Raw genomic sequence first — 15,761 nt, forward strand, 5'->3', positions numbered from 1 at the left:
TGTTTGCATAGAAGAACAATGGAAAAGTAACACACTATTATTAAAAAATGCATTCTGTGTGAATGGCCACTTACTGTGTCAGCAAGTTAAAATTTAAATCAAAGAAAAAGCCTAGTAATGCTTTTAAAATGTCATTGGCATACAAATGCATCCTGTTAGGCAGCTCCATAGGTTTTAAAACACAACCAACGTGCCAAACACTTACTAAGAGTTTGCTGATCCTGAGCCCAAAGTCTTTGAGAGCCTGTGGCGTGTCTTTATCTGCTTTCAGCTTGTCTGCTGCTGATGTGCTGCACATAACATTTACACTTGTTATACATGGGAGGATATGTTTCTTATTTCACATTTCAGCTATTTACATGCACCAATTATCAACACTCTGAAAGAATAAAATCTGATTTCAGATTGTGAGAGATATAGTCATGTGAATAATTAATGCCATTTAATTTAATTATGTCCATTTTAACCCATTAACTGCCACTTTAAGAAAATGTTTTAGTCCAAATTCTTTGGTAAAAATGTTTCTCCTATTAAATAGACTATTTCTGGTGTACACCACCCATTTCAAGCGAACAGAAATTTAATTTGGATCAACACTGGATCCTTTATGGTGTTTACATGAAGTCATTTCAAAGTCAAAGTTTATTTATGAAGCACTTTTTAGGAACAACAGCTATTCACCAAAGCGATGAACAGTTATGAGTACAAATAATAAAACATTATGAAATATAATACGATGGAATAAAAATAGTGAATAAAATAAAATTAGATAACAGCTTTCACAAGATCTCCCAATCTGATTACTGATTATTATCTGGTTGCATGTAAACATTGTATGCACAAACATTGTGGACCACAGGTGAGTGGGTTTGACAAACTCCTGGTAGAAACATTCCTCTATCAATATGCACAGGACACTTTACTTACACTCCATCTTACAAGGACTGAATAAGAAAAGCAATGTTTACCTGTGAATGTACCATAAATCATGTTGCACTACTTGTTTTCTTCAACCTTAAATACCTCTTTTACACAATATCTTGTACAATATTGTTCTGTCTTGTTTAAAAGTACTTGTATAGTCTGTCTTAGTTTGTGTATAGTTAAGTATTAATAGTATATGTATAGTTAGTAGTTAGTACAGTTATATCACCACTCCAGTATGTTAGTTATGTATAGGTTAGGTTTAAAATAGCTCTTATGTCCAGTGTTGTGTTCATATTTATAATTATGTATATATATGTAGTGAGACACATTTTGTTTTATTGTTTGTCCACATATGTAGTGTAACGACAATAAAGCTAAACTCTAGTTGACTTGTAAACACAGTTATAGATGCCTTAATCATCCTGGTGAGATATTATAACAGTTAAATGTCATTATGTATTGCTAAGATGTTGTTACCTGGGTGGTTTGTAGAAGGACAGACCCTGTAAAAGTCTCTCCCAGTTCCGATCCAACTCATCCTCAATTTGGGCCTGCAAGATATTACCAGAATATCACAGTCAAATAGAGCGGAAAAAAAACTTGTTGAGGTGTAGTAAATAAAAATACATCAAAGTTAATCAGATCAGTACGGTTTCTGTATTCTCAAGAAGGGATAGTTCACACAATAATGTAAATTCTCCTCCACTGTTTTAAACCTGCATGAGTTTATTTTTTTCTGCTAAAAACAAAGAAAGATATACTGAGGAATGCTGGGGGAAAAAAAGCCATAGACTTCCATAGTATTTTTGTTTTTACAAGGGAAGCCAATGGCTGCCTATTTCAATCAATCAATCAATCTTTAAAAACACCGAAAGTGAACCAAAATGAGGTAAAGTTGGTTTTATATTCACACATTCTGACTTACTCCTTAATAATATAATTTCAGAAACGTATTCTTTGCAAATACTAAATAGTGAAATCATATTAGCAGCCAATGACTATCAAAGTACAACATTGTTTAATCAAATAAATAGTGCTAATGTTGTTTTAAGTCATACTTACAAGTGATATCAGTTAAATATTCAAAGTACCATGGTCAATATAGGGAGCATATCACAAGTTATCACTGAACAACTGTGCCAACCAAAGTGCTGTTTTCCTAACATTCATCAAAATAGTTTTTAACAGAAGAAACACATACCAGTTTAGAACCACTTACGTGACTAAATAGTGAGTTTTTGTAATGAACTATCCCTTTAACTTAAGATGTAATATATTAACAGCTATTTAATACAGTTTGTAAGTATATATAGTGTTATTACATGATGGAACAACATTGGTTTGAGCACTCACCGGTTCTCTCAGTGCAGATCTTCCCAGCAAGATTGACCATAACTCCCGGCTGCTCCTAGAGAAACGTTAATAGGAGTTTGTTATTAATTCATTGGATGGAAATCATTTCTTTTAAATTACGTTCTGCAATGGAACAAGGTATCATTGATGAAATTGAGGTAAAGTTGGTTTTATATTCATACATTCGGACTTTCTCCTTAATGTCATAATTTCAGAAAAGTATTCTTTGCCAATTCCAAATAGTGAAATTATATTAGTGACGATCAAAGTACAACAATGTTCACAGTCAATTAAATAATGTTTATGTTGTTCTCAAGTCATACATGCGATTTCAGACTATGAATATTCAAAGTAACGTTACCGTGGTAAACAATATTAAGGACTGTCACAAGTTGACACTGTTAAAAAATGAATAAATGTGCGAATATAATCCAACTTTACCTCAATATTTATGAATAGTTAACACATAATATCGGACTTTAAATACAAAACACCTTTATTGAAACTTAAATGAAGTTACGCTACAGCTTTTGACAACTTAAATACACTATTATGAATGAACGTGTTATAATTTGTTGCAATTTACGATATATGGATATATAGACTATTATCATAATTAAAGTTAATAATTGTATATTGTATATCTGTTCATAGATAATGCGTTTGCGTATTTGCACACAATGAAACTCATTCATCACATTAAACATAAACAAACATTCGTTCTCACCAACACTGACGAAACCGGTGAAACACATTCACATGGAATCAAGATTATTATGTTTATTTCGTATAATTTAAGGAAAATGTATGGTTTTAATAAGACTAACGTTACAAGTTAACATTTGAATTTGAGCCGCGCGCGTCTGTCAGCGCACGCGACCGACTCATGCGGCCGTTAAATTACAAATAAACAGCACGTCAAAAGTATATTTCCCAAATATCTAGAGGCTAAATACGATATTTATATAACTGACACATTCTCCGACTATTAATGTCAGTTTAGCTCTTTGAGAAGAACCAAAGTAAGTTTCTCTTTCTTCCATTTTACCTGACACACATCTCCGAGTCCGCCATCTTCACCCGGATCACGTGACCAACACCACTTTGAGTCACATGACTTGTTTAAATCCTAAATACAAATATACTTATATTCTTATATAAACATATAAGTATTTTTAAAATATTAAATACAAAAAAAAATGCATATATGCTAAAAATACGAACTAAAATTGTTTTGGTGGTTTTGGTCACGTGATTATTCTGGCACCACGTGCCCCGGTTGGTTGTCCTACATGGCCGCTCCCACCGTCAGTCAGTCAGTCAGAGAGCAGCTGATCGTAAAAAAGCACGAGTCACAGCAAAATATTAGGATTATTTCCCTTTGTTCGAGAATTAAGCGACACATAAGAGAGAAACAGGTAAGAATAATCGTTATTTTGTGCAATGTGACGTTTCAGTGTGTGTTTACAGTGCAGGTTGTTTAATAAAGAGAATGAGCTGTCATTTCAGTTGTGCTGTAAAGCCCATCATCCTCTTTAACAGCAATACACACCCTTTAAAATGACAGAAAACATCAGTATTGCTGTTGGATTAGGATTCTGATTTAATGTTAAGGCTGACATGTCCTTCAAATAAACGTATGACATGTATACGATTGCTTATTCATACATTATTAAGCTAATGTGCTTGTAAATGATTCATGGTTCCTTTCTAATATAATCTTTTGTACCTAATAATACATTTGTTTTTTTTAAAACCTTCATATTTTGGTGTATAATAATTAGTATAAATGTGTAGGTAATTTGAAATGTTTTTATAAATAGGCCTATTCAGAAAACAAATGTTTTAAATATGGTTTTGTTAAATGTAATATTTTTCCTGGCACATATTATACATTTTATTACAGATAATTATATGTTATAAATAGTTATAGAGAGTATTAATAATAATACACTTATATATTACATTTTAGTGTTGCATTTTAAATTAGCTTTGCATTAAATATATTATAAAATTATATTATTTTTAGCATTTTGTTTTTGTCTGGAGAAAAATGTTAAAAGTAAATTTTATTATTAAATGTATTTTTTAAAATTATGTGTTTGCATGCAGAAAAGTGCAAAAAATAGAGCGAAAATATTTTATTGTTAATTTGTTTTATTTTAATTAATGATGTATTAATGCTACAAACCTGAATTAATGAATTTTGGTTGATTTTAGTTCATTTTTATGTGTTTTTCTTCTGAAATACTAAAAACAAAAAAGATTTTATATGAGTATTAAATTACTTCTGCCTTTTTTTCTGGACACTTAAAAACTGATTAAATAAACACACATACAGTATTACATACAGTACTTAGAAACCCTAATATTTAAAACAGACCAGGCTCTATTATTTATATGTATTATTAATCAATGTAGTGCCAGAGCATCCAGTAAAACCAGATCGTTTTACTTTTGTCTTCATAATTTACCATGTTTAGAAATCGCTTGCATTCAACAGTGCTAAAGTTCACAGTGTCTAAAGTTCAGATGCTGCTAAGAAATTTAACATTCTTTCGTTTCAGGGTGTGGAAATATACACTCTGAACAGTTTACAGAACGATTAGCTGACTATCCAGCAATATTGGATATAATAGAGAGGATTAAGTATGCCTTTTGTGCCCAAAAATGCTGTCAAGTAAGACTTAGAGGCTCAGCATACTTGTCAACTGTATACATTTCTTTCTTTTAGAACTTTTACATTGATTTTTAAATAATGATGACTTAAAATGTACTATTGTACAGTATTGCCATAGATGGCAATAATATTAGTACTTTCACAAGATATGGAATTACCATATTTCTTATATAAAATTAGCATTTTTGGTATTTACACATTTAGTATGAACTTTTTATATTACCATGATATAGCAGGTAAAAATTTAACATGCCATATTAAAAAATGCAAAATTATATTAGTGATTTTGGTTTAGTTTATTGTGATCTTTGTGAGGGGGAAAAGTGCTAAAATATATTTTATTATTATATATAATTTAGCACGTTTTAAGTAGAGAAACTGCTAAAAGTGGGAGAATATTTTGTTATTTCAGTTTACAATATGCTTTGTGTAAAACAAAAAACAATGAATGAGACAAAATATTTAATTATTAAGGATTTGTTTTGCTTGTTTTTGTGAAAATAATATTAAGATTTGATTATTACATTTAGGCTTTTTAACCTATTGAATGTTTTATTTGAGAATATATATATATATAAATAAATAAATATATAAAAAAAAAAAAAAATATATATATATATATATATATATATATATATATATATATATATATATATATATATATATATATATATATATATATATATGAGTATACATATATGTTACTCTTTAATAGTCTTTTTAAGGCATCACGGTGGCTCAGTGGTTATCACTGCTGCCTCACAGCAAGAAGGTCGCTGATTCGAGTCCCGACTGGGTCAGTTTGCATTTCTGTGTAGTTTGCATGTTCTCCCCGTGTTCGTGTGGGTGCTCCGGTTTCCCCCACAGTCCAAACACATGTGATATAGGGGAATTAAAGAAACTAAATTGGCCATAGTGTTTGGGTGTTTTCCAGGACTTGGTTGCAGCTGGAAGTGCATCCGCTGTGTAAAATATATGCTGAATAAGTTGGCAATTCATTCCACTGTGGCGACTAAGCCGAAGGAAAATGAATGAATGAACCTATTGAATATTTAATGTGAGAAAACGCTAAATAAGAGTAAAATATTTACTACTACTAATAGTAAATACTATTTACTACTAATAGTCTTTAAGTTTATTGTATGTGAAGAAAATATAATTGATCATAAATAAGTTACACTTTAGTTTAAATAACACTATTAATAACTATTATTAATAATAACTAATAGTTATTAAATAACTATTATTAAGATATTGGCTCTTTATTAGTACGTATAAGGCACATATTCTCCATGATCTTATTCTACATGCCTAATCCTAACCAATACCTAAACCCAACTACTACATTAATAATTATTAATACGCAGCAAATTAGGAATTTATTAAGCTACAAGTATTAGTTAATAGTTTATTTATTGTATCTTAAAATAAAGTGCTATCTTAAATATGAAAACATTAGGCGACTCATTAAGTCGATTAACTATGACTTGCAGCATAATAAGCTACTAATTAGTTGTTTATTAATAGTAAGGTTTGGTTTAGGCACTCAAAAAATGACTATTGCTGCTTGTTTAAACTTATTTAAATTGAGTTAAACAACACAATTCTTAAGGCTTTTTGGGACAACTTAATTGTTTTATGATCAATCCACATAAATTAATCGATTTGTATTGAGACAACATAAAGGAATTGTGTGGAACCCAGCATTTTTTACTGTGGGTTTTAGGTAGGGTTAGGGATGTAGAATGAGATCACAGTAAGATGTTGGGGGGCAGCTGTGGCCTTATGGTTAGAGAGTTGAACTTGTGATCCAAAGGTCACAGGTTCAAGTTCAATTCAATTCATGTTTATTTCTATAGCGCTTTTACAATGTAGATTGTGTCAAAGCAGCTTAACATAGACGTTCTAGTATATTGAAACTGTGTCAGGTCAGTTTTCAGAGTTGAAGTTCAGTTTAGTTCAGTTCAGTGCGGTTAAATTTCACAGCTGAAAGTCCACACACTGAAGAGCAAATCCATCAATGCGCAGCTCTACAAGTCCCAAACTAAGCAATCCAGTGGCGACGAACAAACTTTACCAATTGACGAAAGTGAAGGAAAAAACGTCAAGAGAAACCAGGCTCAGTTGGGCACGACCATTTCTCCTCTAGCTAAACTTCCTGTGTGGATCTGCAGAGTCTCGGTACCAGCAGGGATTGTTGGTGGGAATATCCACCTCAGTACCATGAGGTGATTCTCTTGAGCAAAGCACCAAACCCCAACTGCTCCCTGGGTGTGTGGTTACAGGTCCGATAAATGCATAGATGTAAATGATACGATAAGATAAAATGTAATATAATTAGACACTAGTTAACATCAGGAATTGTGACTTAAAATAAAGTGTTACCAATTATTGTTAAGATATTATGTATATTTTTGTGTCTAATGATTGTTTATTTAATGTGTCTTTACGCAGGTCTAACTGGCTGTATGTGAGGACGAGAAGTGGACAATGTTTATTAGTGCACCAGGAACTTTCTGACACAAAAGTCCATCATTTTTTTCTACAAACCTTCACACACACACTCCGCAGTCATGCAGATGGATCCAGTGCTGGTTGAATCAGCGGTGGTGTTTGCCATGGTCATTTCTGTACACATGGCCGTGTGGAATCAGCTGTCCTGGTGCTGCATCGCTCTGGCCGTCCAGGCTTTTTATGTGCAGCACAAATGGGATCGTCTGATTCGCTCTGGTGCCGCCGTCTTCCAGTTTCGTCCCTCAGCCAACAGCGGCGTCCTGCCAGCCAGTATGGTGCTGCCACTCCTGGGACTCGCCCTACGGGGGCGCTGCCTTGCTGTGGGAAACGTCTACATGGAGCGATTCGCAATGGTCATCACAGTAATCGGGATGATGTTAGCTCTATTCCTCTCGCTCATCGCATTGGGAATCACACGACCGGTGCCAACAAACACTTGTGTTATCGCCGGAATTGCTAGTAGTGCTATTCTGTACACCGTAAAGCAAACACTAACAGTGTCCGAGGTGATCGAAGTCTTGGAGGTGCTTCTGATTTTTGTGTATCTAAGTTTAATCCTGCTGTACCTCCTTCCACGTTGCTTTACCCCCGGCGAAGCCCTTCTGATCCTCGGCGGGATTAGTTTTATCATCAACCAGCTCATTAAGCGCTCTCTGGCTTCGTCTGGAAATGCAAATTCGGACCCGCTTCCGTATTTCCTCCCAGTGGCTGTTTTAGGGTTAGTGCTATTGGGAATCTTCTTCGCCGTGCTTTTTATATTCATGGAATCTGAAACCTGGTCAGCGTCGCTCTTCTTCCATACCATGACTGCGGTTTTGGGATTGGGGTTATTGGTTCCTTGGCTATCCCTACTCACGCAGCATCATCCAATCACTTGGCTGATGCATTTCATCACCGAATCAAACACTCGACTTTGGCTCGTTGGATTTTGGGCCGCTTTGGCGCTTCTAGCAGTTGCCGTTGTGATGCATCAAAATAGTCATCGATCTGCAGGCAGCAAGAAGCATCAAGCATCAACAACTGTACGAAAGTATTTCCACCTGCTCACCGTTTTAACCTTCGCTCCCGGACTCGCTCTGGATCGTCCTTTGCTGCATTTGTCTGCGGTTGTTTGCCTCTCTGCGTTTTTGTTTCTCGAATACGTCCGCTATTTTCGCATTCGACCATTCGGGCCTCCGCTTCGACGCCTTCTCACTTTATTCCTGGATGAGAGAGATTCAGGACCACTTATTCTCACTCATATTTATCTTCTTCTTGGCGTTTCTCTTCCGCTGTGGTTGACACCTGGGATGTGTACCCCTAAAGGAGGCCTAGGGGGTGCTAGTGGGCTAGTACCCTACGCTGGCGTCCTCGCTGTAGGGGTTGGAGACACAGTGGCATCCATTTTCGGCAGTAACGTCGGTGAAATCCGCTGGCCAGGGACTAAGAAGACATTTGAGGGCACGGCATCTTCTGTTTTTGCTCAGATCATCGCTGTGGTGGTTTTCCTCATCGCCGACGGCAGTATTAACCTGAACGCCAGCTACTCATGGGTGGTGGGATCCATCTCTATGGTGGCCATGTTGGAGGCCTATACGTCGCAGATTGACAACCTGCTGCTTCCTCTGTACCTCTACATCCTCCTGCTGCTATGAGGTCAAAACCACACTCATGCCAATGCACAGATATATTTAATTCATAAACTATGGTACAGCGCTAGTATTGGACTACTTTTGGATTTTGAACGAAAAATGGGTACTTTATAATAAGGTCCCGGTTTTTAATGTTAATCGCTACATTGCAGGGATTGTTCACCCAAAAAGGAAAAATCATTTACTCATCCTCCACTTTGAGTTTCTTTCTTCTGTTGAACACTGATCTGCTCCATTGACTTCCATTGAAACAGCCATTGACTTCCATAGTATTTTTGTTCCTACTATTGATGTCAGTGGCTGCGTATTTTCAATGTTTCAGAATATCTTGTTTCTGTGTTCAGCAGAAGAAAGAAATTCATAAAAGTTTAGAAACACTTGTGTGTGAGTAAATGGTGAGGAAAGTATAATTTTTGGGTGATCTGTCCATTTAACAACTGTGAGCGTTATGTTTGTTACATTATTTATATGAATCAAGTAAAATACAACATTAGAGCTGCACTATTAATTGTTTAAAGATCACAATATTGATTCAGGCACTCATTCAATCTTATTTTGACTTAAGCCAGTAGGTGGCGACAAGAAGTCATTTGTTCAATATTCATGCAAAAATGTTGATTTGTCCAGTAATGAAACAAGCGAAGGCTTTATAAGTGAGTCATTGAATCATTCAAGAGATTTGTTCAAAAATGAAGGTTCATCAAGTAAGGAAACAAGTAAAGTCTATATAAGTGAGTCATTGAATCATTCAATAGATTTGTTCAAAAAGGCTGATTTGTCCAGTAATGAAACAAGTTGAGCTTTTATGAGTGTATGAGTGAATCATTGAATCATTCAACATATTTGTTTAAAAATGCTGGTTATGAGTAAGTCTTTGAATTATTCATATTTGTTCAAAAACACTGATTCATTGAGTAATGAAACAAGTTAAGCCTTTGAGTAAGTTTAAATCTTTCAAGAGATTTGTTAAAAAATTAAGGGTCATCAAGGAAACAAGTCAAGTCTTTCTGGGTGAGTTTATGAATCATTTAAGATATTTGTTCAAAAACTCTAGTTCATCAAGTAATAAAACAAGTCAAGTCTTTATGAGTGATTCATTGAATAATTCAAGAGATTTGTTAAAAAATGCAGGTTCATCGAGTAAGGAATCAAGCCAAGCCTTTATGAGTGAGTCATTGAATCATTCATGACATTTGTTAAAAAATACTGGTACTTTGAGTAGACACAAGTCAATCCTTTATGAGTGAGTCAATGAATCGTTCAAGAGATTTGTTCAAAAATGGAGGTTCATCGAGTAAAGAAGCAAGTCAAGACTTTAAGAGTGAGTCATTGAATAATTCAAGGCATTTGTTAAAAAAATGCTGATTTGTCCAGTAATGAAACAAGTCAAGTCTTTATGAGTGAATCATTTGAGAGATTTGTTCAAAAAGGCTTATTTGTTTAGGAATGAAACAAGTCTAGCTTTTATGAGTCAATCACTGAATCATTCAAGAAATTTGCTAAAGAGCCCCTAGTTTGCATTATAAAAGGTCATATTTTGGTTTTGGGGATCTCCAACAGTTTAATATGCATACAAGGTCAAAATAACACTTTCATTGTCTTATAATCGGCATTTATTTTTTCCTAATTATCCCAACAACTCCCATATGATTCCTTCAGCAATTTATTTGTTCCCGAACCCCTCCGTAACACAAAGCTAATCTGAGCTGTTTGGTTCAATGACCCAGTCTGTTGTGATTGGTCGGCTGCGATCAACCCGAGACAGAGAGAAACGCCCACCACGGCTATGAAGTAGCACACAGAGTATCTCTGTGAGCCTGATCCAGGAATGCATTAAAGCAATGCAGTTAAACACCAGCATATTACTCTACTCTTAACGCTAACCCCAAATATTAACAATGACACACATTCATTATTAATCCACACAGTGGCAAAAGTTAAACTATTTGGAAAATTGACCACGCGTGTGTGAGGAACAGCTGCTGTGGCCATAGCGAAGAAAAACAGCAGAGGATCACCAGTTCAGAAACACATTGAAATCAGTAAAGGAAGAAGCACGAGTCCCGTTTTTAACGTAGTTTTGGACGCAATATGTAAACAGCCCCATAAAGAGTTAACCTGAGAGATACAGTACAAGCACTGATCTATAAAAGATCACAAGCTGCGCGAAGCGATTACAAGTTACAACACACAATTAAACACATTTTGCAAACTACACAAAACAATTTTAATTACACTTACATGTTATAATCTGGAGGAAGAAGAAATTGGTCCATATGAACTGTAAGTTACTGATAAAGTCCCATACATAATAGTTTCTGCTGCTCTTTCAATAGTAAACAGCCGACGAATCCCACATTTTCATGTCATGATCAATCCCGTGATCCCCCTCGCTCCGCTAGTGTCTAAAGGGAAAGGCGCGTTCATGTTTTACCAGAACCGACACTTCATATTTGGTGATGTATGCGACGTCGACGTGTTCAAGTAAATGATCCGAACCCAACACGATTCATTCATTTGACTCTGAGTCTACCATTTCGTTAAAGAATCAATAGTTTTAAACACAGTGCACTTTCAGATTTAACCCTCAGCTGGATGTTTTCTTTCACTTAAAGCTATTACACACTGCATGGAAGCTCATTTTCAAAAACCCACAATAGGGGCTCTTAAAAAACCTGGTTCATCAAGTAATGAAACCAGTCAAGCCTTTATGGGTGAATCATTGAATCATTCAAGTGATTTGTTTAAAAAAACCTGGTTCATTAAGTAATGAAACCAGTCAAGCCTTTATGAGTGAATCATTGAATCATTCAAGTGATTTGTTTAAAAAAAATGATTCATTAAGTAATGAAACAAGTCAGGACTTTATGAGTGAATCATTGAATCATTCAAGTGATTTGTTTAAAAAAACTGGTTCATTAAGTAATGAAACAAGTCAGGACTTTATGAGTGAATCATTGAATCATTTAAGTGATTTGTATAAAAAAACTGGTTCATTAAATAATGAAACAAGTCAGGACTTTGAGTGAATCATTGAATCATTCAAATGATTTGTTTAAAAAAATGGTTCATTAAGTAATGAAACAAGTCAGGACTTTATGAGTGAATCATTGAATCATTTAAGTGATTTGTTTAAAAAAAAATGGTTCATTAAGTAATGAAACAAGTCGGGACTTTATGTGTGAATCATTGAACCATTCAAGTGATTTGTTTAAAAAAACTGGTTCATTAAGTAATGAAACAAGTCAGGACTTTATGAGTGAATCATTGAATCATTTAAGTGATTTGTTTAAAAAAAACTGGTTCATTAAGTAATGAAACAAGTCAGGACTTTGAGTGAGTCGTTGAATCATTCAAGAGGTTTGTTCAAAAAGTTGCTTCTTTGAGTAATAAACCAAGGCAAGCCTATATACATTTTTCAATCATTCATGAAAGTGATTTTGCCGTTGTGTCAGAATCTCTAACAAACTGCATGTTGTTTATTTGTTTAATCATCAATTCAGAATCATATGAGAATCAACTGAACAGAAAAGTGATTCGAGATTATCCTGAGCTCATGTTAGCTCCTCCAACATTATTAACAGATATGATTTTTTATTTGAATATGTGTTCATTTATGCTGAAATTAACATTAAAATCATTAAATGGTTATTAGCTGTGGTTAGCTTATTAGCTGTAGTTAACTAATGTAAAAAAAAAAATGGAACCTTGTTATAAAATGAGACCCCAAAAATGCAATAACAAACCCTTATTAGAGTGCTTATGATGACCCTTGTATAGTTAAAGGAAATGCACTGAAATGTGTTAGTATAAGCCTCTTTCTTTAACATTAAAGCAAACTAGAGAACTTGATACTATTATAATGTGGCACAAATAAAAGATGTCATTTCCTGCACCACAGCTGGCAACAAATGGAAGATTTAGTAATATTGTTGTGTGGTTTTGCCATTTTTAATTAGTTTTTTGTATGTCAATATTGTTTAAATTCTGGCAAGTTATTTCTATCAAGTTAAACTAAATTATTTAATTAACATTTCTTTTAAGCAACAACAATGCTTCAAAGGTGTTACCTATAATGATCTTGATAGCAAAAATTATTTGCTTCCATAAATGGTGCAGAAATAACTGCAGCTTCGTTTATATTGTGTGTTTGTATTTTCCAAGGTTTACATGCGATGATGATGATGTTGTTGTGAGTGTTCATTTTTGAGCGCTCACAGAAAGCTCTGACGTCTTCAGACACCATTAATATTTCATTCACTCAAATCCTGCGTCCGTCACTCCAGTATAAATGACAGGGATTGAGTTGCACACTATTAAAAGAAGAAATGGAAAAATATCCTTTAACGGTGTCTGGGTCTGAGCTGCCTGATGAACACACACACACACACACACACACACACACACACACACACACGTCTGGATGCAAAAACACTGAATGAAGGGTCTACATTTGGTTTATGAAGGTGAAAATGTTCTGTCTTTATTTTTCTATTTTATAAAGCTGCTTTCCAAATACACGTATTGTCAAAAGTGCTACATATGTACTTGAAAATCAAAAGAACAAATAGATTTTGCATGCAAATTGCCTGTTTTTCGAACCATATGGTTTTTGGGACATTTTCTTGACAATTATGCACATTAAATGATATTTGCAGCTGTTTGTATGATGTTGAACTCTGATGTGAAATGCTATATTTTACAAATGCACTGGCATATTATTGCAAACCTTGGCACACAAAACATTTCAGGATAGCCCCACCATCTTGTGGTCAAACATGATAACGAAATGTCAAAAATCCTAATATCTCATGAGTATTTTTGCATATTGCCATAATATTGCTCTTAATATACTCTTTAGATCACGCAGAGAACATTGATACGTTACGCTATAATATGTTTATTCGTTTACGTGTCCGTCATTTTAATTTCTAGTTAAAAATCGTATTTTTCAACGTCCTCCAAGACGTGTGGTCCAATTTTCACCAAATTACAAACATCTTCAGACCACAGTGGCCAAAATGTATGAATTTCATATTGATAACTACTAGGGATGCTCCGATCGATTGGCCAGAGCTCGGTATCAGTCGATATTCACATTTCATGACTCGGTACTCGCTATTCTGGCCAATCTATTACCGATTACAATTGTTTGTTGACGAGTAATGCTGTGGTCACGCGAGAGTTTGAGCAAATTCTGTTGTACGGTGCTGCGAAAAAGGGGCGGGATTAAACAAGATGATTAGACATGTAAAAAAGTCAGTGATTGGTCCATATTTTACATTTCTGTCCAGAGAGGTCAGGTTTTGATCTTCGATTGGTCTCAAGCAGTCACGTGATGCGATTTCACAGGTCAGAGTTCACCAAGCTTGAACTCTGCAACGCAGCGAACTGCAAAACTTGTTGCACGTGCTTGCTTTTACAGTCTGGTGCATTCATTTGCGTATAAATGGAAGTCTATAGGGCGAAAAGTCCAGTGTGATCGTGGCTTAACTGTAATCTTTTTATTTATCAGAAGTGAAAGTTCTGTGTTTTCAACAATATTGCATTAAAAACCTGTCTGGAAATATTAGAGAAATAACAAAAAAACAAACAAAAAATATTTTTAACATGAATATTTAATAATATAACTTATTGTAATATATTTATTGTAGTAAACAGTAGTTTATGGACATATTTTCTTTTAGTAAAAGAATTTTAGATTTATAGGTGTGCATTTTAACTTCTTATGCATCAAAAATGCGCTCCAAACTTTGAGACATGTTGATTTCTTCCATCATTTGTTCGTCTATTATTTTCTGTCAAGCTGCTTCTGATCATTACATGTCCACACTAACTGGTTATAAGAGACGTGTTTAAGGAATTAAATGCAACATCTATAATTTATTCACTCCGGTAAGGCAAGATCTCCACTTAAGTTTCATACTTGGGCCCAATCCCAATTCTATTTTTGTACCCCTACCCCCTTACAACTGACGGTTAAGGGGAAGGGCTTCAAAATTTACCCCTAAGAATTGGGACAGCACTACAGCAGCTGCACACGTCATCATATGTCATTGCGATTTCTTGCTTCATATGAGATCAGACGATGCCGACTGCTCTAGTTATTCCAGTTGTGCTATTTTTTGGTATTCATCTTCAGGAAATCACTGAAGGCATATATTATGTTATCATAACAATCTAATGTCGCAATACAGTGGCCATATTCATCTGTGTAAACACGAAAACAACATTAACATTATAGCAGACACTGTAAAAAGCTCATTCCCAGTCACTAGACATTACTGACAGGGTATTCGAGTGTCAGAATGTTGTGGGACTGCTGTACAGGAGTTATTATCAGGGATCACGAAATGTAGCTTTTTTTTTTTTAAGCATGATGGTAAAACATGAACGTGGTTATGAATGTATTAAAACATATGTTTGTTTGACGTAAAATTTGTAATAATGTCAAAAAATACTAATTTGTGGATCTCCTTACTTTCGGGTTCAGCAATGCTGCCGTTTGTGGCTGGTGTATTCTGGGAAATTTTCTTACCCCTTGGTTTCGAGTGTGGTTCTGAAAAGTCTTCGTTTGAAGGGCTATTCACCCCTTCCCCTTAGCCCTACGCCTTCAAGCTAAAGAGAATTGGGACACCCCTACCCCTTGGCGTGCA

The 15,761-nt window shown here is 34.8% G+C and overlaps 2 protein-coding genes across 3 annotated transcripts in view; one reads left to right on the top strand and one right to left on the bottom strand.

Annotated features, from left to right (window-relative positions):
- The window catches only part of nup188 (nucleoporin 188), a 62,391-nt gene extending 59,026 nt beyond the window's left edge, over nt 1-3,365 (bottom strand). For both annotated transcript variants that reach the window (XM_056445962.1, XM_056445961.1), the window contains exons 1-4: nt 3,329-3,365; nt 2,281-2,335; nt 1,405-1,478; nt 206-290 (exon numbers count right to left, since the gene is read on the bottom strand). In XM_056445962.1, the coding sequence (XP_056301937.1) occupies nt 206-290; nt 1,405-1,478; nt 2,281-2,335; nt 3,329-3,354 (240 nt within the window). In that variant the 5' untranslated portion in view covers nt 3,355-3,365. The remainder of the gene's footprint in view (nt 1-205; nt 291-1,404; nt 1,479-2,280; nt 2,336-3,328) is intronic.
- Nucleotides 3,366-3,585: 220 nt separating this feature from the next.
- dolk (dolichol kinase) lies at nt 3,586-13,855 on the top strand. The gene is made up of 2 exons (XM_056447058.1): nt 3,586-3,698; nt 7,415-13,855. The coding sequence occupies exon 2, from the start codon at nt 7,534-7,536 to the stop codon at nt 9,106-9,108; it is 1,575 nt and encodes a 524-aa protein (XP_056303033.1). The 5' UTR covers nt 3,586-3,698; nt 7,415-7,533; the 3' UTR covers nt 9,109-13,855.
- The last annotated feature ends 1,906 nt before the right edge of the window (nt 13,856-15,761 follow it).

Source organism: Danio aesculapii, chromosome 21, assembly GCF_903798145.1.
Source record: "Danio aesculapii chromosome 21, fDanAes4.1, whole genome shotgun sequence".
Taxonomy (NCBI): domain Eukaryota; kingdom Metazoa; phylum Chordata; class Actinopteri; order Cypriniformes; family Danionidae; genus Danio; species Danio aesculapii.

What these genes read in the sequence shown, in the direction of transcription:
- dolk (XM_056447058.1), top strand. Translation starts at nt 7,534, where the DNA reads ATGCAGATGGATCCAGTGCTGGTTGAATCAGCGGTGGTGTTTGCCATG.